Genomic DNA, 25221 nt, shown 5'->3' with positions numbered 1-25221 from the left:
GAATACTTTCAGTTTCAAGCAAATCTAAAAAAGACAACAGTTGCGTGCCTATGAAGTGACAAAGTACACATGCAGTGTAACAATGATGTAGTCATGTTTACTTTGTCTTTCAACTTTGGACTTTATGAGAAGCAGTGTCCTCCACAGTGGACATGTTTTGTATCCATTTGGAACATGCAGTTTCTCAGAAAAGGTAACAATAGAAGTAAATAATGTAAATACCTCACTAGTTGATGTTCAAATATATTTTCTGGGTGACGGTTTGTCCAGGGTGTACACTGCCTTCCGTCTTACAATTCCATCATGCTGTGTTGAAATGAAGTGTGTTGTCATGGCAGCGGCGACATGAAGGAAGAAGATTGTCTTTGAACAATCTCCTCTTCTTCTTCGCTACCAGACCTGAGACTAGCTTTAATGCTGCAGGCATGCCTGCCACTGCCCTCTGCAGCCCACATCCTGTAATTACACTTCACTACACAATAGGACCATCGCTTTAGTGTATTCCTTCATAATCTGTTCTGATTGATAGTCTGCAATTGCAGAATGTTTAACAGGCTGAATATTACATTGTGTTCATAAATAGGTAGAGAATGTTAAAATGCAGTGATATGAATGCCATTAACTTGTACAACATGTCAAGTACAGAATATCAGAAACATTTATTCAGGTAGAAAAAAATCTGACAATATTGACAGTCAAAGCGTGATCGTAACAATCCACATCTTGTGTTATTAATGTGTGTTTCTAAACATGGAAGTGTAGCTCCTCTCCTCTAAATGCAAGTGCTCCTAAAGCAGGAATACAAATTGTGTAGTCCTACAAAATACAAACCCTGGCAAGACACCAACGCACTGCAGGTCATTTTTTAAATGATCTTTAAAAACCTGGTTATTTCCTTTTTGAGTTGAGCTGTTTCAAAAAGCATAATGTTTAAAAACATGTCATTAAATCAAATTAATTGTCCAGTTGTGGTATTAAAAATAATCTGTCAAGGGTACACTTATTAATGACAAAAAATTATATTTTTCTGCCAATAATTTTGAGTTAACTATAAAGAAAATGCAATTAATCGCGATTAAATATTTTAATCGTTTGACAGCATTCCGTTACTGCTTGTCACAACATGCCACAACTTATGTGGAGTTTCTTGGTCATTTTCTGGGTGTACTTTCACTTCCTGTCTTGCGCTTTTATTTTGTGCTTATCCACTTCCTGTTGTGCCCCTTTCCTACAGCAGCTTTACGCCCGCCTCTGAGCACTTTTACCTTTCATGCCTTCATTCGTTCATACATCCATTCATTCATTTGTTCACACATCCATTAATACATCCGTTCATTCATTTATTGATTCATACATCTGTTCGTTCGTTCATAAAGTCATACATCCATTCCTACATGCGTTCATTCATACATTTACACATCCATTCATACATCTGTTTATTCATTTATACACCCATTCAATCGTTTGTTCATTTGTTCATTCATTCATACATTTATTCATTTATTCATACATTTGTTTGTTCATTAATTCATTTGTGCGTTCATTCATACATTCCTTTATTCACACATTTATTATTTACATTTGTTTATACATTCATTAATTCATACATTAATTTGTTTATTCATTCATTTGTTAATTCATTCATACATTCATTAGTTCATGTATTCATTCGTACATTTGCTCATTCATACATTCATTCAGTCATTCACACATTTGTTCATTCATTCATTCATTCATTCACACATCCATTCATTACCTCAATCATTAATTTGTTAATTCATCTGTTTGTTCATTCGTACACCTGTTCATTTTTACATACAAAGATTTGTTCATTTATTCATCCGTTCCTTCATTTATTCGTTCAGAAATGATTTTGCTCATTCATTCGTTCTTACATTCTTTTGTTCATTCATGCGTTCATTTTCACATTCATGCATGTGTTCATTTATTCCTGTGTTCATTCATTCATTCATACATACATCCTTTGTTTATTCGTTCATACATTTATTCGTTCATTTATACATTTGCTCATCTGTACGCTTGTTCTTTCATGCTCGTTCATTCAAATATTTGTTTGCTCATTCATTCGTTCATTCCTTCACACATTTGTTCATTCATTCATACATCTATTCATTCATTAATTTGTTAATTTATCTGTTTGTTCATTCATACTCCCGTTCATTCATACATCTGTTCATTTTTACATACAAAGATTTGTTCATTTATTCATCCGTTTGTTCATTTATTCGTTCATAAATTATTTTGCTCATTCATTCGTTCTTACATTCTTTTGTTCATTCATGCGTTCATTTTCACATTCATGCATTTGTTTTTTTATTCCTTTGTTCATTCATTCATACATTCCTTTGTTCATTCATTCATTCATACATTCCTTTGTTTATTCATTCATACATTTTATTCGTTCATTTATATTATTTGCTCATCTGTACGCTTGTTCTTTCATGCTCGTTCATTCATATGTTTGTTTGCTCATTCATTTGTTCATTCATTCATATATTTGTTTATACGTTCATTCATTCATCATTTTGAGTTTCTTGGTTATTTTCTGGGTGTAGTTTTACTTCCTGTCTTGCACTCTTATTTTGTGGTTATCCACTTCCTGTTGTTCCCCTTTCCTACAGGAGCTTTACGCCCGCCTCTGAGCACTTTTCCCCCTCACCTGTTTTCTGTGTGTAATGAGCACTATTTAAGTGGAGCTGGGTGTCGGGACATAATTGACTGTTGAGGATTGTTTCCATGCTGAGCTCCATTATGCACGTACTTTGTGGACGCCGTCTGCCCCACATTGCGTGTAAGTCTTTTTGCAGTGTTCCAGCATTTTGTTTTGTCTATTTAATAAATAAATAAATAAATGTTTACGACACAATGCTTGACACTTTTCATACAGTAGTATCTAAATGTTTTTATTTTTTCCTTTTTAAAATGTGTGTTACATGTTAAAATGGGGCCAAGCACTAATTCAATTCATTTCAAGTTTCACAATACAACTTTTTTTAGGTAAAAGCTGCTTAACGGAACCAATCTAAATCTAAATCTAACCTTTCATATATTTTTTCAAATAGAATTCAGTAAACCATTGTCTATCGCTGGTAAGTTAATTTCTGTACAGTAGGACTTTTTATTTTTTTTATTTTTTTTTATTTTTATTCATCTCCTTCATTGATGTGCATTTTTGATCAATAGACAATCAAACTTAAGCAACAAAAGACATATTTACACACCTATGCTTGAGAAGGAACAGGATGAAGAACATCTTATATTTCCTGCCCCCTTCAACATAAGAAGTAATTCATGGATAGTCCAGATTCACAAGCATACACATACAACATTTATTTAATAATACCACCTTAACATTTGACAACCAAACAATTACACAAGGCGAATCAGTAAAGAATCTGGGTATTATCTTCGACCCAACTCTCTCGTTTGAATCACACATTAAGAGTGTTACTAAAACGGCCTTCTTTCATCTCCGTAATATCGCTAAAATTCGTTCTATTTTATCCACTAGCGACGCAGAGATCATTATTCATGCGTTCGTTACGTCTCGTCTCGACTACTGTAACGTATTATTTTCGTGTCTCCCTATGTCTAGCATTAAAAGATTACAGTTGGTACAAAATGCGGCTGCTAGACTTTTGACAAGAACAAGAAAGTTTGATCATATTACGCCTATACTGGCTCACCTGCACTGGCTTCCTGTGCACTTAAGATGTGACTTTAAGGTTTTACTACTTACGTATAAAATACTACACGGTCTAGCTCCGTCCTATCTTGTCGATTGCATTGTACCATATGTCCCGGCAAGAAATCTGCGTTCAAAGAACTCCGGCTTATTAGTGATTCCCAGAGCCCAAAAAAAGTCTGCGGGCTATAGAGCGTTTTCTATTCGGGCTCCAGTACTATGGAATGCCCTCCCGGTAACAATTAGAGATGCTACCTCAGTAGAAGCATTTAAGTCCCATCTTAAAACTCATTTGTATACTCTAGCCTTTAAATAGCCCCCCTGTTAGACCAGTTGATCTGCCGTTTCTTTTCTTTTCTCCTCTGCTCCCCTTTTCCTTGAGGGGGGGGGGGGGGGGGGGGGGGGGGGGGGGGCACAGGTCCGGTGGCCATGGATGAAGTGCTGGCTGTCCAGAGTCGGGACCCGGGGTGGACCGCTCGCCTGTGCATCGGCTGGGAACATCTCTACGCTGCTGACCCGTCTCCGCTCGGGATGGTGTCCTGCTGGCCCCACTATGGACTGGACTCTTACTATTATGTTGGATCCACTATGGACTGGACTCTCACAATATTATGTCAGACCCACTCGACATCCATTGCTTTCGGTCTCCCCTAGAGGGGGGGGGTTACCCACATATGCGGTCTTCTCCAAGGTTTCTCATAGTCATTCACATCGACGTCCCACTGGGGTGAGTTTTTCCTTGCCCGTATGTGGGCTTTGTACCGAGGATGTCGTTGTGGCTTGTGCAGCCCTTTGAGACACTTGTGATTTAGGGCTATATAAATAAAGATTGATTGATTGATTGATACAAACCAAACATATACATCCAAATATAATAAACAAACACAAAAAAACAACAAGTGAAAAAACTTAATGAAATACAAACCGAACAAAAAATAATATACACCTCACAGGATGATTTTTATTTAATTTTATTTGTATGTATTTATTTTTTTTAAATATATTTTTTATTTATTTATTTATTTTAAATTTATTATTTATTTATGTGCTGAAAATTGTAATTTCCCCTCGGGCATTAATCAAGTATTTCTGATTCTGATGATACAAAACAAACCAGACAAAAAATAAATAAAATAATAAGTATAAAGCTAAATGTAAACACTTACGGCTGTCCATATGATCTTATTGTTCTGTCTTTATATTTTTTTTTCAATAGGAATATATTTCTACAATCTTTGATCTCTTTGTAAAGACAATTCCATAGTTGAAGCCCATCACTGATATACACATTTGTTACAAGGCCTAGTGGCCACATGCGTGGACACCACCTTTTAGCTCTTATTTCCAAAATGGTGCACACTACTGAATTGGGGTCTTATGGCCGCTTATGTGGACACTTATACTGCCATCTGGTGGTGGCAGAAGAGTATAACATACAATTGAATTTTGGAGAGAAAAAAGTGTAAAAATAAGAATTAGCATGTCACTAAACATGAAGTACACGTTTGTGTACTTATGGACTAAGTACATCATATCAAAAGATGATTATTAGTTTTTATTCTAATTAGGGTCCAATAAGCCCAAATAGCAAAGAGGAATAATAAAAAGCATGTAAACAAACAGCTTGGGCCTTAATTAAAGTTGTCCTTGAATACTGATGTTGGAAATGACCTTTTTCTTCTACGCTCTTCATTCTCAGAAGTGATGACAAACATTTTTTGTAAATTTGCTGGTAATGTTTTACTTTTAGCCCTTAAACATAACACATACTACATAAGTTATAACTAATCAAATATTTTCAGAGAAAAACATTACAAAAACTTTTTATTACCTTTTTTGAATGACACTTTTTTAAAACTAGGAGAAATGAAGTAAGAGCCACATCTTAGTCCCCTTTACGCTCCTTTATTCCACTGTAGTTATGCTGCCTGCAGCCGAGCCAATCAGAGGCCACGGTACTGATCAGCGCAGCTCTGATTGGATGATACTACTGTAGTATTCATATTTTTGCTTCATTCATGTCACGGCCAGGGCGCGCTCATCTGTGCGCTCTGCTGATTGCGCCTTCAGCTGCAATCAATCACTGACAATCAGCACACCTGAAGCTGATAAATGATCAGGCCTGCACAACCCGCTATCCCGTGCCAGAACGTAGCGATCTGTTCCTGTACAGTAAGCCAAAATTCCCCCGCTCTTTCTCTTGTGTTTTGCCCTCTTCGTGTTTGATTGGTCCCGTGTCCCCCCCTTGTCGTTTCTTGCAGCAAGCCTTCGTTCCCGCGTGACGAGCAGTGTGTCTCGTTTCCCCCCCGTGTTCCCCTCTGGTTGCCTCTTGGATCTGGATCTGGACCTCCCGCCTGGACACGGACCTTTTGGCGCCTCTCTGTCGCCCCCGGACTTCCTGCCTGTCTCCACCACTTGCCTCTCGCTCAACACTCTGGTAACACTCAACAACTAATCCATACACGTTTGGACTTAGTCCCACTCCATTCCCTTGTTTATTTCATATTATTATTTGTTATTTATTCATATAAATAACAACGCTCCTCCTCCTGTACACATAACAATTTATTCATTTTTAATACATGCCTAGTTTAGGCCACAAATATGTTTTCAAAGTAAATCTGCACTAAAACATTCAGTCAACTTGTAAAAAGGATTGAAGTAAAAATACACCAAAGACAGAATTTATTCTCCTAAAACACTTTTTTACAGACATGATTGCTTCTTTGGTTATTTAGCTGTATTGAAAGGAGTGTTTGTGTCCACTTGTCCTACACAGACTACTTTAAAAGAATGATGCAAATGAAGGCATTGGTTCTAGCGACAAGGCTCCATGGCGTGTTTGAGCGCGCCGCCGTGCAGCTCCACCTGCGCCTCGGACCAGGCCAGGACGTCGCCGGTCGTGCGGCCGCCACAGGAAGCCAGGTGGTGGATGTCGGCGGCGCTCAGCACCTCAGACCACATCTGCACGTCCGCCATTTCCCCCACGAAGGACTGGGCGGCGTCAAAGCGACCTCCCAAGGTGTCCTGTGGCCACACGTCCATCCTCACCATCACGCCGTGTGCTCGCCACACCAAACATGCCACTTACCTGCTCCTGTCCCAGGATGAACACGCCTCCAGACTTGATGGCGTGCCAGGGAGCCAGGCCGGTCCCGGACCCCCGCTGGACGCCATCTTGGTAGGCCTGCCAGCCGCCGTCCCGCGTGGACCAGCTGACGCACACGTGATGCCACTTGGCGTCGCCCAGAGACCACGGCAGAGACGTCACCTGCACAGCACAAACTCACAGGTGACCTTTGATCAAATGATGTGGATGGATTCATGTACGCATGTATATATAGGTACAAGTAAGTATGTATATACTATGTATATATAGGTATGAATACGTATGTATATATGTGTATATAGGTACGAATGTGTGTGTGTGTATATATAAGTATGTATGTATAAATATGTATGTGTATATAGGTATACAGTATATAGATACGAATATGTATGTATATACGCATATGTATAGGTATGAATGTGTATGTATATACTATGTGTATATATATATATATAGGCATGAATACATATGTACCTAGATATATAATTCGTACCTATATACTTTATACATACGTATTCATACCTATATATACATATGTATTCATACCTATATTTGTGTATATATATATATAGGTACGAATACGTATGTATGTATATACACATATATAGGTACGAATAAGTATGTATATACATATATAGGTACGAATATGTATGTATATACATATGTATGAATTTGTATTGTATGAATACGTACTGTATGTATATACTATGTGTATATATAGGTATGACTACATATGTGTATATATAGGTACAAATACATATGTGTATATATATATATATGTATATATAGGTACGAATACATATGTATATACAGTATGTGCATATATATAGGTACGAATATATATAAAGTTAAAGTTAAAGTACCAATGATTGTCACACACACACTCTAGGTGTGGCGAGATTATTCTCTGCATTTGACCCATCACCCTTGATCACCCCCTGGGAGGTGAGGGGAGCAGTGGGCAGCAGCGGTTGCTGCGCCCGGGAATCATTTTTGGTGATTTAACCCCCAATTCCAACCCTTGATGCTGAGTGCCAAGCAGGGAGGTAATGGCTCCCATTTTTATAGTCTTTGGTATGACTCGGCCGGGGTTTGAACTCACAACCTACCGATCTCAGGGCGGACACTCTAACCACTAGGCCACTGAGTAGGTCTGAGTAGTATGTGTGTATATATATGTATATATAGGTACGAATACATATGTATATATGTGTATATATATAGGTACGAATATATATGTGTGTGTATATATAGGTACAAATATGTTTGTATATATGTTAATATAGGTACTAATACGTATGTGTATATATAGGTACAAATACGTATGTATATACGTATGTATAGGTATGAGTACATATGTGTGTATATATAGGTACAAATACGTATGTATATGTATATATAGGTACAAATACATATTATATATATATATATATGTATATATAGGTACAAATACATATATACTGTATATAGGTACGAATACATATGTATGTATGTATAGGTACCGCTACGTTTGTATATATAAGTACGAATACATATGTATATATAGGTATGAATACATATGTATACATAGGTGCGAATACGTATGTGTATATACGTACATATAGGTAGAAGTACATATGTGTATATATAGGTACAAGTACGTATGTATGTATATATAGGTACGAATACATATGTATGTATGTATATATATAGGTACGAATACGTATGTATTGTATGTACGTATGTATATACGTATATATACATGCATACAAAAACGTATGTATGTAGAAAATGGATGGATTATTTTTAAAGTATTATATTTACTGCACAAATATGAGGACATTTCCAAAGATGGTATTTCATGATTTCTTCTTGAGAGGTTTAGTCATGGCATTGATGAGTTGTCATGGTTATGATGTCATTGATGAATTAGTCATGGCATTGATGAGTTGTCATGGTTATGATGTCATTGATGAGTTGTCATGGTTATGATGTCAAAATGCTGACTCACCTGGTCATCAATCAGCAGTTCTATGGGGTTCCCCCCCCACTCGATCAGCACCAACTCGTTAGGTTGTCCAGGTGCAGAGTAGGACAACGGCGTTCCCATGGCGACCCCCACGCCATTTTTGATCCAAAGACACAAAGTGAAAGCAAAGATTTCTTGCAAAATAGTTTTCTTCATTTTTCCAAACATGAAGTTTGTCCTCATTGGAAAACTGATCTGGAAATTGTCTCTGCTGCTGGAACCTGATGGAGGAAACACAACACATTCATTTGTTCATTCATACATTCATCCCTTCATACATCCGCTCATACATCAGCTCATACATTCATTCCTGCATACATTCATTCATTTATACATTCATTCATAGATGCATTCATTCATTTGTTCATACATCTGTTCATTCATTCATACATCTGTTAGTTCATTTATTCATTTGTTCATACATCCATTCATTCATTTGTTCATACATCCATTTATACATCCCTTCATTCGTTCATACATCTATTCATACATCCGTTCGTTCGTTCATAAATTTATACTACATGCCTTCATTCATTCATTTATACATGGTAAATGGGTTATACTTGTATAGCCCTTTTCTACCTTCAAGGCACTCAAAGCGCTTTGACACTATTTCTACATTCACCCATTCACACACGCATTCACACACTGATGGCGGGAGCTTCCATGCAAGGCGCTATACATCCATTCATACATGTGTTCATTCATTTATACACCCATTCAATCGTTTGTTCATTCATTCATTCAATAATTTGTTCATTCATTCATACGTTTGTTCATACATTCATAAAAATGTATGAATTCATACATTTGTTTGTTCATTAATTCATTTGTGCATTCATTCATACATTCATTTGTTCATACATTCATTATTTTCATTTTTTTATACATTCGTTAATTCATATATTAATTTGCTTATTTATTTGTTTGTTCATACATTCATAAAAATGTATGAATGAATACATTCATACATATGTTTGTTCATTAATTCATTTGTGCGTTCATTCATACATTCCTTTGTTCATACATTCATTATTTTCATTTGTTTATACATTCATTAATTCACATATTAATTTGCTTATTTATTCGTTTGTTAATTCATTCATACATTCATTAGTTCATGCATTCATCAATTAATTTGTTCATTCATACATGTATTCATTCATTCATACATTCATTCATTCCTTCACAGATTTGTTCATTCATACATCCATTCATTCACGAAATCATTAATTTCTTAATTCTTCTGTTTGTTCGTTCATTCATACATCCGTTCATTCATACACCTGTTCATTTTTACATCGATTCGTTCATCTATTCATCCGTTCATTCATAAATTCCTTTGCTCATTCATTCATTCTTACATTTCTTTGTTCATTCATTCATTCATTCATCCGTTCATTTTCACATTCATACATTTGTTCATTCATACATTCTTTTGTTTATTCATTCATACATTAATTTATTCGTTCATTTATACATTTGCTCATCTGTACGCTTGTTCATTCATGTATTCGTTCATTCATACGTTTGTTTGTTCATTCGTTCATTCATTCATTCATTCATTCATCCGTTCACTTTCACATTCATACATTTGTTCATTCATACATTCCTTTGTTTATTCATTCATACATTAATTTATTCGTTCATTTATACATTTGCTCATCTGTACGCTTGTTCATTCATGTATTTGTTCATTCATACGTTTGTTTGTTCATTCGTTCATTCATTCATTTATTAATTCTATTAATCATCCATCCATTTGTTTGTCATCCATCCTTTCATCCATCAAACCATATATCTGTCTATCCATCCATTTTCTACCGCTTGTCCCTTTCTGGGTCGCGGGGGGTGCTGGAGCCTATCTCAGCTACAATCGGGCGGGAGGCGGTGTACACCCTGGACAAGTCGCCACCTCATCGCAGGGCCAACACAGATAGACAGACAACATTCACACACTAGGGACCATTTAGTGTTGCCAATCAACCTATCCCCAGGTGCATGTCTTTGGAGGTGGGAGGGGCCTATCCCCAGATGTATGTCTTTGGAGGTGGGAGGGGCCTATCCCCAGGTGCATGTCTTTGCTGGTGGGAGGGGCCTATCCCCAGGTGCATGTCTTTGGAGGTGGGAGGAAGCCGGAGTACCCGGAGAGAACCCACGCAGTCAAGGGGAGAACATGCAAACTCCACACAGAAAGACCCTGAGCCCGGGGATCGAACCCAGGACTTTCTTAATGTGAGGCACACACACTAACCCCTGTTCCACAGAAATCCATCCATCCATCATTTATACATCCATCATTTTATCTATCCCTCATACGTTCCATTACCCTTCCATCTATACATCCGTCCTTCCATTCATGGCTTGCGTAGGGTACCTGGCAGGTGAAGTTGTTGAAGCATGGTGTCCAGTTGGTTGTGGTATCCTCCATGTTGTGAAGCTTCACTGGATTCTGTGTGCGCCACGTAAGTGTGACTGTCTGCTTCGTTGCCCTGGTGACCATCATCGGTGTCTTCATTGTCTCCATCGCTGTGCTCGTCCAAGTGTTGTCCAGTGCCATGGTCTCTATGGTCTCCATGGTCTCCATGGTCGCCATGGTCGCCATAGTCTCCATGGTCGCTGTCGTCTGTGCGGCCGTTAGGATCATCGTCATGGTGGAGGTTGTGACCGTCGTCATGGTCGTCATGGTGGAGGTTGTGACGGTTGTCATGGTGGCGCTGGTCGTCGTGGTCATCGTGGTGGAGCAGGTCGCTGAGCGCACCAGTGCGTTGGTGCAGTTGCTCCTCCAGAGCGTGGATCTTTCTCTGCAGAAGTTGTTTCAGAGCGCTGGAATACGTGAGGGATGAGTTCCTCTTCTGCTGAATCATGAGAAACAACAAATGTGTGCAGTTAGCATGCTAGCATTGCGCTGAGAGGAAGATCCTTCATGCTGGCCCTCAACAGACCCGTCTATAGAGAGAGTATGGACAGCTCGGTTTCAGAGTGGTCCTATGAGGGGGTTTTGATCAATCATTTAAGATATTGTCTGGCCATACTCTCTCTGATTGGTCAAAAGCCCCTCATGTGACCACAGAGTGCCATGTTTAGGACCCACTCTGAAACTGAGTTGTCCATACTCTTGCTGCCCACACAACAATGCAATCATAGTCATTTAATTGAATTTCCAATAGTTGTATGGTCCCAGTGGCTTGACAGCTGCCAGTGTCTTGTTGTCAAATCATCCAGGCTTTGTCCTGCTCACCTGTCTGTCAAGGCAGATAAGCATAATCGGCAGGGGGCTGCCCAGCTTGAGGCGGGCGTTAGTTGTCCAATGAGACGTGGTGATCTCTCCCACCGACGAAAGCAACCCTTGGCACCAGCTCTACGTCAATCAAGCGGATGGCTTATAACCAGTAACTGTTGCTACCCGTGTTGTTTCGACACTTTGCAGCAAAGCTGGAGTGTCCTCTCCAGGGTGCTAGCCTGGGCAAGGTAGTATGGAGAATCAGCTGTTGCCCATGCAGCAAAATCCCCCCTCTCCACGCAGCTGATGGATCCAAGGGAAAGGTAAAACCGATACATCCTGGCACCAGCGGCGTCGCAGGAGTTGCCGGAATGACTATGAAGACAAGGTCAGACCGCCTTAGGGACTCCCTTAGCCTTTGGTTATCCAAAACCTCCCCGCAAGGCAGCGGGAGACTCGTGGAGGACAGAGACGTCTCTACCAGTGCAGGTCCATGTTGACTTGCCCACTGCCCACAAGCATAATCAATGCTGATCTTACCCACCTGTCTTCCCTTACCTGATCAGTGATCACATCAGACAGGAACATCAAAGAAGACGTTCAAGTGTTACCTGTATGGTCTCTGGGCTGTTTTGCTCACCTGCAGGTTGTCCAGCCTCTCCTTGAGCACCTGCAGCATCCTCTCCATCTGCTCTGGTGACCGTGAGGCCTCGTGTTTGACATCCTTCTCAGGGTGAGCTCTGTCCGACGGCGGGTCGGGTATGAGGGTACCGTAGTGGTGACCCCAGTTATAGTGGTTGGCGTGATCCGAGGAACGGTCATCGTGAGGCGCCCGCCCGAAGCCCTCGCACATGGCCAGCTTGGCCGTCAGCTCCCTGATGGTCTCCCTTTGGTCCAAGATGGTCTCTTTTTGGCGAACCAGGTTCTCCCTGAGGTGGAGGATGGTATTTTTGGCCTCCTCGCCCGCTCCCAACCAGCCTGCTGGGGGCGGACCTTGATGGGCAGCCCCGCCTGCGCCCGCTGCGGGAAAGCAGGAGGGGTCTGCATCCAACGGGACTGGTGTGCACAGGAAGCGCGGGTGTGCGCTGTAGAAGTCGTGAAAGTCCAAGCCTGGACTGCAGGATGAAGGCCAGAAGAGAAAAGAGAGCAGGAGGAAGGAGGATGAAAGTGGACTCTTCATCTTCTCCATTCTCACTTTGGCCTCAAAGACTCAAGCATCAGGAAAACATCAGGAATTTGAAGTACTAGCATCGCCTTCAAAAGTCATTCCTTCACCCCCCGACACATCTGTAAAATATGATAACAACAAATGTTTTACACAACAATACTGTGTGGTGGATGTAGAAGAGCAGATACAGGAAGTTTGCTTCTTTTATGAATTCATTATGGGTCTACTGAAAATGTGAGGGTCAAAAGTATATAATATATATGTATATAATATATATATATATATACAAAGCGGAGCAGACGAGGGGGCGGGCCTAGAGCATGCTCATATAAGTAAATGTGTCGCAAAATAGAGTGTGGGAGGAGGCAGCCATACAACATTTACATTGGCATACCCTTATAAGTGAGTCTGGCACACAACAGAGTAAGGCTGAAAGCCTTTACATGAGTCCGTAAGTAAGTCCAGCACAAAGCAAACGGGGGGAAGGACCAGGCCTAGAGCATTTACATGGGCATGTCTAAAGATGTTCTTATTCATCCGGGTCGTTGTATTCTCTGACTTTGATTGGTCGGATCTAGTCTAGACTAAGTTTAAGACTATCTAACGTCCTGGGTATGACGTTAAACTACATCCAGGCATGAGATGAGAGGTTGTGTGTGGGGTTAGTGAGTCCCAGCTAACGTCTATAAAATGCACACAAAGAACCGTTTGCACCTTCTCTTGTGACTGCATGGCGGGCGGTCAGCGCCATAAAGCTGAGCGGGTCCCTGGGTAATTGGGGCGCTGACAACCAACAGGACAGACTAAGTTCAACAGCCTAGTAAGGCAATTAGTCTAGGAGAAGGATCTCTGATATAAAATACCCCTCCCAACCCGCGCCAAACCAGCGTGGAAGGTGTAGGCTAATAACCAGCATGAAAAGTACGCCAAGAAGACGGCCCCCAGTCCCCAGCAGTTCCAGAGGGAACAGTGCAGTGGCAGGGAGCAGCTAGAGATCGTTCACTATGGCAGAAACATGCTGAGGCTTTCGTCCAGCAGTGGACTGACAACGGCTGATGATGAAGTCTATGAGCACGGAGGGATGAAGCCTAATTGGATGAGAGGCAAAACATCTTCTAAGACGAACCAAACAGTCCAGTTGCGATTGATTGGATGCCCTCAGAATACATGGGCATGTGAGTAAGTCCAGCAGAAATCGGAGGGGGGAGTGAGTAGGCCTAAAGCATTTACATGGTTATGCCCGTATAAGAAAGTCCGGCACAAAGCAGAGCGGGCCTAGAGCATGCCCACATAGGTATGTCGTGGGGGGAGTCAGGACTAGAGCATTTACTTGGGCATGCCCATATAAGGAAGTTTGTCACAAAACAGAATGCAAAAGGGGGCAGGACTAGAGCGTTTACATGGTTAAGCCCGTATAAGAAAGTCCGGCACAAAGCAAAGCGGGCCTAGAGCATGCCCATATAGGTATGTCGTGGGGGGAGGCAGGACTAGAGCATTTACTTGGGCATGCCCATATAAGGAAGTTTGTCACAAAACAGAATGCAAAAGGGGGCAGGACTAGAGCATTTACATGGTTAAGCCCGTATAAGAAAGTTCGGCACAAAGCAGAGCGGGCCTAGAGCATGCCCATATAGGTATGTCGTGGGGGGAGGCAGGACTACAGCATTTACTTGGGCATGCCCATATAAGGAAGTTTGTCACAAAACAGAATGCAAAAGAGGGCAGGACTAGTGCATTTACATGGGCATGCCCATATAAGGAAGTCAATTCTTCCAAATACATAACCCTTATTGTTTGACGCTTCATCATTTAAAAAAAAAAAAGAAAACAACTTGTCAAAGGCGGACGCTCCCTTTCCCTCTCCCTTATCTCTCCTGCTTGCTTCTGTTTTGGCTTGTCTTAAAGGGGAACATTATCACAATTTCAGAATGGTTAAAACCATTAAAAATCAGTTCCCAGTGGCTTATTATATTTTTCGAAGTTTTTTTCAAAATTTTACCCATTACGCAATATCCCTAAAAAAAGCTTCAAAGTGCCTGATTTTAACCATCGTTATAAACACCCGTCCATTTTCCTGTTACGTCACATAGTGAAGCCAACACAAACAAACATGGCGGAAAGAACAGCAAGCTATAGCGACATTAGCTCGGATTCAGTCTCGGATTTCAGCGGCTTAAGCGATTCAACAGATTACGCATGTATTGAAACGGATGGTTGTAGTGTGGAGGCAGGTAGCGAAAACGAAATTGAAGAAGAAACTGAAGCTATATCGGTTTGAACCGTATGCAAGCGAAACCGACGAAAACGACACGACAGCCAGCGACACGGGAGAAAGCGAGGACGAATTCGGCGATCGCCTTCTAACCAACGATTGGTATGTGTTTGTTTGGCATTAAAGGAAACTAACAACTATGAACTAGGTTTACAGCATATGAAATACATTTGGCAACAACATGCACTTTGAGAGTGCAGACAGCCCAATTTTCATCAATTAATATATTCTGTAGACATACCCTCATCCGCGCTCTTTTCCTGAAAGCTGATCTGTCATGCCCAGGAGTTGATGTCAGCAGGCCAGGGAAGCTAGGGTCGATATTCTTCTCTTGATCATCTTCGGTGGCAAAAGGGACGGTGTGAGCCAAGACATCCAGGGGGTTTAGCTCGCTCGTCTGCGGGAACAAACTGCCGCCATTGCTTGCCGTGCTACCGAGGTCCTTTGTCCCTGAATTGCTCACACACTCCGGCAGATTCAATGGGGGTCTGGCGGCAGATTTCTTTGACTTTATGGTTGGAAATGCATCTGCTTTGAGTGTCGCAGGATATCCACACATTCTTGCCATCTCTGTCGTAGCATAGCTTTCGTCGGTAAAGTGTGCGGAACAAACGTCCAATTTCTTGCCACTTTGGCATCTTTGGGCCACTGGTGCAACTTGAATCCATCCCTGCTCGTGTTGTTACACCCTCCGACAACACACCGACGAGGCATGATGTCTCCAAGGTACGGAAAACAGTCGAAAAAACGGAAAATAACAGAGCTGATTTGACTCGGTGTTTGAGAAAATGGCGGATTGCTTCCCGATGTGACGCCACGTTGTGACGTCATCGCTCCGAGAGCAAATATTAGAAAGGCGTTTAATTCGCCAAAATTCACCCATTTAGAGTTTGGAAATCGGTTAAAAAAATATATGGTCTTTTTCTGCAACATCAAGGTATATATTGACGCTTACATAGGTCTGGTGATAATGTTCCCCTTTAACTTTCTTGTTGCCTCTTTTTGCACTGCTCACAAAATCGAAACAATGGAAATGACCGACGGTTTAAGTCCCTTTTGCTGGTGCTGCTCCCCCAACAAACCACTGCAAAGTACAGGGCACTGCCCACAGGAGACTACACAATTGACAAGATCTCGGGTTTAGGGGAACCTGCCAGCAACGGTCGTTGCTGAGCACATGACGGACTCTTGGGAGAAGAGGAGTGCCGCGTGTGCCTGGCGACCCTTCCAGTCGAGGATGCCAACGATGTCTACCTATTTGGAACCATGGCAACAGGACATCAGCTGACTGGAGTAAGTGTTGCTATCTATGGACAAATTGGAAGATGCTGGCAGCCGTTTAAAGTATCCTAAAGCTGCCACAAAGTGAAGTGGAGAATGCGAGCAGAACTGTGGGCACTCAGACTTTTGTGATTTTGGACAATATTGCAATCTCGCCCGGAAAAGGGTGGAGTGCCATCTCTGGGTTGGGGAGGAGATCTTGCCCCAAGTGAAGGAGTTCAAGTACCTGGGAGTCTTGTTCCCGAGTGAGGGAAGAGTGGATGGTGAGATCGACAGGCGGATCGGTGCGGCGTCTTCAGTAATGCGGACGCTGTATCGATCCGTTGTGGTGAAGAAGGAGCTGAGCCGGAAGGCAAACCTCTCAATTTACCGGTCGATCTACGTTCCCATTGTGGAGAATGCATATATACGTATGTTTAAGAGTTATTTCTTTATTCATAGTCATGTTTAAATCAGCTAGTGTTTTTCCATTTGTACTCTTTTTATTTTTTCATTTTATGTCCGCAAGTAAACTGTGTGTGTTACCTTGAAGACTTGGAATGTAGGAGTTGGAGTACTCCCTTATATCTTATCTGTAGTAGAACAATGAGACTGTAGTCCTTTCTGGAGAGGGTGGGGGCTGTTTGCGAATTTAAGAAGTTGTCTCTTCCTGTTTGAATGTTAGAACAACTTAGGAAGCCGGTATGAATGTATTGGTCTAGGTGGTTCTCCTAAAGCTTTAGTAAAACTTGATAATATTCCTATTATGTCTTGATGGTCCTTCTTACTCTACATATATGTCATCAGAAAGAACTTGGGATTGTCCGCTAACTTAGATCCCCTTGGAGGAAGAACTGGTCCGCCGCAACACCATCCTCACCTATGGTCATGAGCTTTGGGTTATGACTGAAAGGACAAGATCACGGGTACAAGCGGCCCAAATGAGTTTCCTCCGCCGGGTGGCGGGTCTCTCCCTTAGAGATAGGGTGAGAAGCTCTGTCATCCGGGAGGAACTCAAAGTAAAGCCGCTGCTCCTCCACATGGAGAGGAGCCAGATGAGGTGGTTCGGGCATCTGGTCAGGATGCCACCCAAACGCCTCCCTAGGGAGGTGTTTAGGGCACGTCCGACCGGTAGGAGGCCACGGGGAAGACGCAGGACACGTTGGGAAGACTATGTCTCCCGGCTGGCTTGACGCCAACCGTCACACCACCTCCCGCGTGGTGTGACGGGAAACGGAGCAGCACCCCTAGTGGCTGGCAGCTTTGGACTGGATGCCCGCCCCCTTGAGCCATTGTTGCAAGTCTGGAGTTGTATGTTGTAATATGTATTTGTGCTTTGCTATGGACTTTTTTTTACTCATCCTTCCCCGGCGTCTACCTTTTTTGCACCTTTTAGGAAGCGCTGTAAGTGGTGAACCCTCAGCGCTCCTGTTCTGTTACCCTGAACAGTGTTTGTTTATGATTGAACGGGTTTGTTGTGAAAATGACATTTCTTTGTACTTCTGCAATGACAACAAAGAGCATACCATACCATACCATACCATACCATACCATACCATACCATACCATACTGTCAACGTTTAGCACAACTGTCCGACGTTTTAACTACAACAAATCTTGTAAAAGCTGTCTACAGTGTCATACAAGTGTAAAAAGAAGTGAGCCAGTAGTTGAACTGTTAGTAGCAGACAGGTGGCGCTGCACACAGTATAAAAGATGTGTTGACAATGTTGCTATTTACACTGTCGTCATAAAGAAAGATGAATTATTAAACGTGGCATTTTCAAAGGGCACACATGTGACCTATGGATCAGTGTGTGTGTGTGTGTGTGTGTGTGTGTGTGTGTGTGTGTGTGTGTGTGTGTGTGTGTGTGTGTGTGTGTGTGTGTGTGTGCCGCCAACCTCATGCATTTTTAATATACTTTAAAATGTCTACTACATTTCATGATATAGTGGGGACATTTAGTGAAGACTAGTAATGTATTACTTGTAGTGAAAACTAGTAATGTTTTAGTTGTGATGTGTTAGTTGTAGTGAAAGTTAGTGTGTTATTTGTAGTGAAAGTTAGTAGTGTGTTATTTGTAGTGAAGACTAGTAGTGTGTTAGTTGTAATGAAGACTTGTAGTGTATTAGTTGTAGTGAAGACTAGTGTGTTATTTGTAGTGAAGACTAGTAGTGTGTTACTTGTAGTGAAAACTAGTAATGTGTTAGCTATGGTGTGTTAGTTGCAGAGGTGGGTAGTAACGCGCTACATTTACTCCGTTACATCTACTTGAGTAACTTTTGGGATAAATTGTACTTCTAAGAGTAGTTTTAATGCAACTTACTTTTACTTTTACTTGAGTATATTTATAGAGAAGAAACGCTACTTTTACTCCGCTACTTTTATCTACATTCAGCTCGCTACTCGCTACTAATTTTTATCGATCTGTTAATGCACGCTTTGTTTGTTTTGGTCTGTCAGACAGACCTTCAAAGTGCCTGCCTTACTGGTGACGTTTCACTTCGTTCCACCAATCAAATGCAGTCACTAGTGACGTTTGACTCCGTTCCACCAATCAGATGCAGTCACTGGTGACGTTGGACCAATCAAACAGAGCCAGGCGGTCACATGACCTGACTTAAACAAGTTGAAAAACTTATTGGGGTGTTACCATTTAGTGGTCAATTGTACGGAATATGTACTGTACTGTGCAATCTACTAATACAAGTTTCAATCAATCAATCAAAAGTGTGAAGGAAAAAAGACACTTTTTTATTTCAAACGTACATCCCGTCACAAGCCTAAAGACTGACTGCACAGTTCCTGTCTTCACAATAAAAGTGCCGCTCCATCGCGCTTGCGCTTTCAAAATAAGAGTCTCCGAAAGCCAGCGCAAACAAGCTAGCAAGCTACGGAATTTGCCGCCAATGTATTAGCGACTTGTCCAGGGTGTACCCCGCCTTCCGCCCGATTGTAGCTGAGATAGGCTCCAGCGCCCCCCGCGACCCCAAAGGGAATAAGCGGTAGAAAATGGATGGATGGATGGATGTATTTCTTGTAAAGTGTGTGAAAACGAATATGGAAGCTGGACAAATAAGATACCAAAAACCAACCACTTTCATGTGGTATTAGACAGAAAGGAGGAACTTTTTTTCTCCTGCATTTGAAAACGTGGACGTTAAGCACTGCTGTCTGATTACAATCAATGCAAGTCATCAGAATCAGGTAATACACCAACTTATATTCTTGTCTTCATGAAAGAAAGGAATCTATATGTGTTAAACATGCATGTATATTCATTAAAACACCTTTAACATGTAAACAAAAACGGCAAAATAAATAAATATAAATGATATACTGTATATATCAATGTATGTGTATATATGTGTATATATATATATATATATATATATATATATATATATATATATATATATATATATATATATATATATATATATATATATATATATATATATATATATATATATATATGTGTGTATATATATATATATGATATGTGTGTGTATGTTACTCATCAGTTACTCAGTACTTGAGTAGTTTTTTCACAACATACTTTTTACTTTTACTCAAGTAAATATTTGGGTGACTACTCATTACTTTTACTTGAGTAATAAATCTCTAAAGTAACAGTACTCTTACTTGAGTACAATTTCTGGCTACTCTACCCACCTCTGGTTAGTTGTAATGAAAACTAGTAGTGTGTTATTTGTAGTGAAGACTAGTAGTGTGTTAGTTGTAGTGAAAACTAGTAGTGTGTTATTTGTAGTGAATACTAGTAATGTGTTAGTTATAGTGAAGACTAGTAGTGTGTCTTTTAGTGAAGAATAGTAGTGTTAGTTGTAGTGAAGACTAGTAATAAGTTAGTTGTAGTGAAGACTAGTAGTGTGTTAGTTGTAGTGAAGAATAGTAATGTGTGTTAGTTGTAGTGAAGACTAGTAGTGTGTGTGTTAGTTGTAGTGAAGACTAGTAGCGTGTTAGTTGTAGTGAAAACTAGACGTGTGTTATTTGTAGTGAAGACTAGTAGTGTGTTAGTTGTACCAAAGACTAGTAATGTGTTAGTTGTAGTGAAGACTAGTAGTGTGTTTGTTTTAGTGAAGAATAGTAGTGCGTTAGTTATAGTGAAGAATAGAAGTGTGTTAGTTACGGGTGAAGATTAGTAGTGTGTTAGTTGTAGTGAAGACTAGTAATGTGTTAGTTGTAGTGAAGACTAGTAGTGTGTGCTAGTTATAGTGTAGACTAGTAGCTTGTTAGTTGTAGTGAAGACTAGTAGTGTGTTAGTTGTAGTGAAGACTAGTAGCGTGTTAGTTGTAGTGAAAACTAGACGTGTGTTATTTGTAGTGAAGACTAGTAGTGTGTTAGTTGTACCGAAGACTAGTAATGTGTTAGTTGTAGTGAAGACTAGGAGTGTATTTGTTTTAGTGAAGAATAGTAGTGTGTTAGTTATAGTGAAGAATAGTAGTGTGATAGTTACAGTGAAGTATAGTAGTGTATTAGTTGTAGTGAAAACTAGTAGTGTATTATTTGTAGTGAAGACTAGTAATGTGTTAGTTATAGTGAAGACTAGTAGTGTGTTTTTTAGTGAATAATAGTAGTGTTAGTTATAGTGAAGAATAGTAGTGTGTTAGTTACAGTGAAGATTATTAGTGTGTTAGTTGTAGTGAAGAATAGTAGTGTGTTATTTGTAGTGAAGACTAGTAATGTGTTAGTTGTAGTGAAGACTAGTAGTGTGTGCTAGTTATAGTGAAGATTAGTAGTGTGTTAGTTGTAGTGAAGACTAGTAGCGTGTTAGTTGTAGTGAAAACTAGACGTGTATTATTTGTAGTGAAGACTACTAGTGTGTTAGTTGTAGTGAAGACTAGTAGTGTGTTAGTTGTAGTGAAGACTAGTAGTGTGTTTGTTTCAGTGAAGAATAGTAGTGTGTTAGTTACAGTGAAGAATAGTAGTGTGTTAGTTACGGGTGAAGATTAGTAGTGTTAGTTGTAGTGAAGAATAGTAGTGTGTTATTTGTAGTGAAGACTAGTAATGTGTTAGTTGTAGTGAAGACTAGTAGTGTGTGCTAGTTATAGTGAAGACTAGTAGTGTGTTAGTTGTAGTAAAGACTAGTAGCGTGTTAGTTGTAGTGAAAACTAGACGTGTGTTATTTGCAGTGAAGACTAGTAATAAGTTAGTTGTAGTGAAGACTAGTAGTGTGTTAGTTGTAGTGAAGACTAGTAGTGTGTGTGTTAGTTGTAGTGAAGACTAGTAGTGTGTTAGTTGTAGTGAAGACTAGTAATATGTGTGTGTGTTTGTGAGGATTAAGAGCAGAGACAGATGGTCCAAGAAAAGAAGTCAACACCTCCTCAGCCTCCATTTTATTACAGTCTGCCGCCATTTAATTAACCTAATTACCATCACTTGTTGGCCTAACTTAGCCTTGTGTGTGTGTGTGTGTGTGTGTGTGTGTGTGTGTGTGTGTGTGTGTGTGTGTGTGTGTGTGTGTGTGTGTGTGTGTGTGTGTGTGTGTGTGTGTGTGTGTGTGTGTGTGTGTGTGTGTTAATCCATGACTGCCATATGGCCAAGGTGGATTTTTAAGACGCACAATTAGTGGTAAACACAAGCCTGACAAGTGTGCTTAGGGTTGTGATTAAAAGCTTTCAAAATAAAACGCAAATAAAGAAGAAGAAGAAGAATGTCCACATGCAATTTTTCCGTATGCTTGTTGTCCTTATAATAATAATAATATTAATAATAATTATTATTTTTAGAACAATAATATTTTAGTCATAGGAATAATAATAATTATTACTATAACATTTTCTACCGCTTGTCCTGGTATTAATTATATAATAATGATAATAATATTATTAATAATATAATAAACAGAGTGCAGCTTCGGTCTTTAATGACGTTGCTATCATAAATGTTGCGTGATGATCAAATGTTCAATAATACTCTTTTAAATGTACCGTAATATTTCCCGACAACTTTATTAGAAGTCAAATACTGTAGGATCATTTTTGTATAAAAACATTATGATATCAGACTTTATTCTTGGAAAATTCTGACTTTGTTTCTTGTAACGTTATTTTTGTGAAATTGTGAAAATATTACAAGATAATATACAAACATTCAGTATTATAAAAATAACTGTTTTTCTTATAGAATTATGAAATGATTTCCTCCTAGATATTATTTCTACAATATAAAATACAACTTTATGGTCATAAAATATTGACTCCTTTTCTTATAAAAAAATATGACGTTAGTCTCATAACATTATGACTATTTTTTTCTGATAGAAATGATTTCTATTTCCCATAAAATTATGACCTTTTTTAAAATAAAATTATGACTTTATTTTCATAAAATTATAACTGTTTTTTTAAAATGTGACATGTTGTCACGTAATGCTACAACTTTATTTTTGTGAAATTGTGAAAATATTAAAAAATATCATATTCAGTATAATAAAAATAACAGTTTTTCCTCATTTCTATTGTTTCTCTGATATAAATTGAGACTTTACTATCATACAATTGACTATTTTTCTCATAAAAATTTGAAATCCAGTCTCATAAGTTTCTCATAAAAAAGTATAACCTATTCCTCACAAAATGAAGACAGTTTTTGTAATAGAAAATGATTTCTCTTATAAAAAATATGACTTTATCCTCATAAAAATGATGACTTTAGTCTTGTAAAATGATGGCAGTTCTTCTAATCGTAACTATTCCTCTAATAAAAAATAGAACTTCATGCTCATAAATAATGATTGCTTTTCTCATAAAATTCTGACAGTTTTTCCCAAACAATTGTGTCATGATTCTCATAAAATCATGACAGTTCTCCTAAAAAAAATTCAACACACAACAGTCATAAAAATGTGGAATTTTTTTTAGGAAAATTGTCATGATTTTATGAGAATAATGTCACAATTTTATGGGAAAAAACTGTCACAGTCTAATGAATGTAAAATGGTAACTTTTTAACAAGATATTAAAATGTTAATTCTGTCTAATTGTGAGTATTTTCCTCATGATTTTACAGGTGGAATATTTCCACTTTATTCATAGTTTTTTTTCAAAAAAAATTAAAATTTTTATGACTGTTTTTCCTCATGATATCTCACCTTTCTTCTCGTAAAATTACATATATATATATATATATATATATATATAGATATATATATATATATATATATGTATATATATATATATGTATATATATATATATATATATATATATATATATATATATATGTATATCTCCTCTCTGAGCTGCCACCTTAACGTGGTAGAGGAGTTTGCGTGTCCCAATGATCCTAGGAGCTATGTTGTCCGGGGGCTTTATGCCCCCTGGTAGGGTCTCCCAAGACAAACTGGTCCTAGGTGAGGGATCAGACAAAGAACAGCTCGAAGACCTCCATGAAAAATACAAACCAAGGACCCAGATTTCCCTCGCCCGGACGCGGGTCACCAGGGCCCCCCTCTGGAGCCAGGCCCGGGGGTGGGGCTCGATGGCAAGCGCCTGGTGGCCGGGCCTGTCCCCATGGGGCCCGGCCGGGCACAGCCCGAAGAGGCAACGTGGGTCCCCCCTCCAATGGGCTCACCACCCATAGCAGGGGTCATAGAGGTCGGGTGCGATGTGAGCTGGGCGGCAGCCGAAGGCAGGGCACTTGGCGGTCCGATCCTCGGCTACAGAAGCTAGCTCTTGGGACGTGGAACGTCACCTCGCTGGGGGGGAAGGAGCCTGAGCTAGTGCGCGAGGTGGAGAAGTTCCGGCTAGATATAGTCGGACTCACTTCGACGCACAGCAAGGGCTCTGGAACCAGTTCTCTCGAGAGGGGCTGGACTCTCTTCCACTCTGGCGTTGCCGGCAGTGAGAGGCGACGGGCTGGGGTGGCAATTCTTGTTTCCCCCCGGCTCAGAGCCTGTACGTTGGAGTTCAACCCGGTGGACGAGAGGGTAGCTTCCCTCCGCCTTCGGGTGGGGGAACGGGTCCTGACTGTGGTTTGCGCTTACGCGCCAAACCGCAGCTCAGAGTACCCACCCTTTTTGGATTCACTCGAGGGAGTACTTGAGAGTGCTCCCCCGGGTGATTCCCTCGTTCTACTGGGGGACTTCAATGCTCATGTTGGCAACGACAGTGAAACCTGGAGAGGCGTGATTGGGAAGAATGGCCGCCCGGATCTGAACCCGAGCGGTGTTTTGTTATTGGACTTTTGTGCCCGTCACAGATTGTCCATAACGAACACCATGTTCAAACATAAGGGTGTCCATATGTGCACTTGGCACCAGGACACCCTAGGCCGCAGTTCCATGATCGACTTTGTAGTTGTGTCATCGGATTTGCGGCCTCATGTTTTGGACACTCGGGTGAAGAGAGGGGCGGAGCTTTCTACCGATCACCACCTGGTGGTGAGTTGGCTGCGAAGGTGGGGGAGGATGCCGGACAGACCTGGCAGGCCCAAACGCATTGTGAGGGTTTGC

At 40.3% G+C, this 25221-nt stretch overlaps 1 protein-coding gene across 2 annotated transcripts in view; it reads right to left on the bottom strand.

The window, feature by feature from the left end:
* Nucleotides 1-6131: 6131 nt before the first annotated feature.
* The window catches only part of LOC133604685 (neuronal pentraxin-2), a 23690-nt gene continuing 4600 nt past the window's right edge, over nt 6132-25221 (bottom strand). The window contains exons 2-6 of one of the 2 annotated variants that reach the window (XM_072913074.1): nt 12687-13333; nt 11201-11681; nt 8806-9044; nt 6798-6977; nt 6132-6733 (exon numbers count right to left, since the gene is read on the bottom strand). In XM_072913074.1, coding sequence (XP_072769175.1) covers nt 6524-6733; nt 6798-6977; nt 8806-9044; nt 11201-11681; nt 12687-13235 — 1659 coding nt within the window. In that variant the 5' untranslated portion in view covers nt 13236-13333 and the 3' untranslated portion in view covers nt 6132-6523. The remainder of the gene's footprint in view (nt 6734-6797; nt 6978-8805; nt 9045-11200; nt 11682-12686; nt 13334-25221) is intronic. The other variant, XM_061957993.2, reaches the window with a different exon arrangement.

This window comes from Nerophis lumbriciformis, linkage group LG04, assembly GCF_033978685.3.
Source record: "Nerophis lumbriciformis linkage group LG04, RoL_Nlum_v2.1, whole genome shotgun sequence".
NCBI classification, from domain to species: Eukaryota; Metazoa; Chordata; class Actinopteri; order Syngnathiformes; family Syngnathidae; genus Nerophis; species Nerophis lumbriciformis.
Note: the sequence above shows the minus strand (reverse complement) of the source record. Positions and strands in the feature narration are given on the sequence as shown.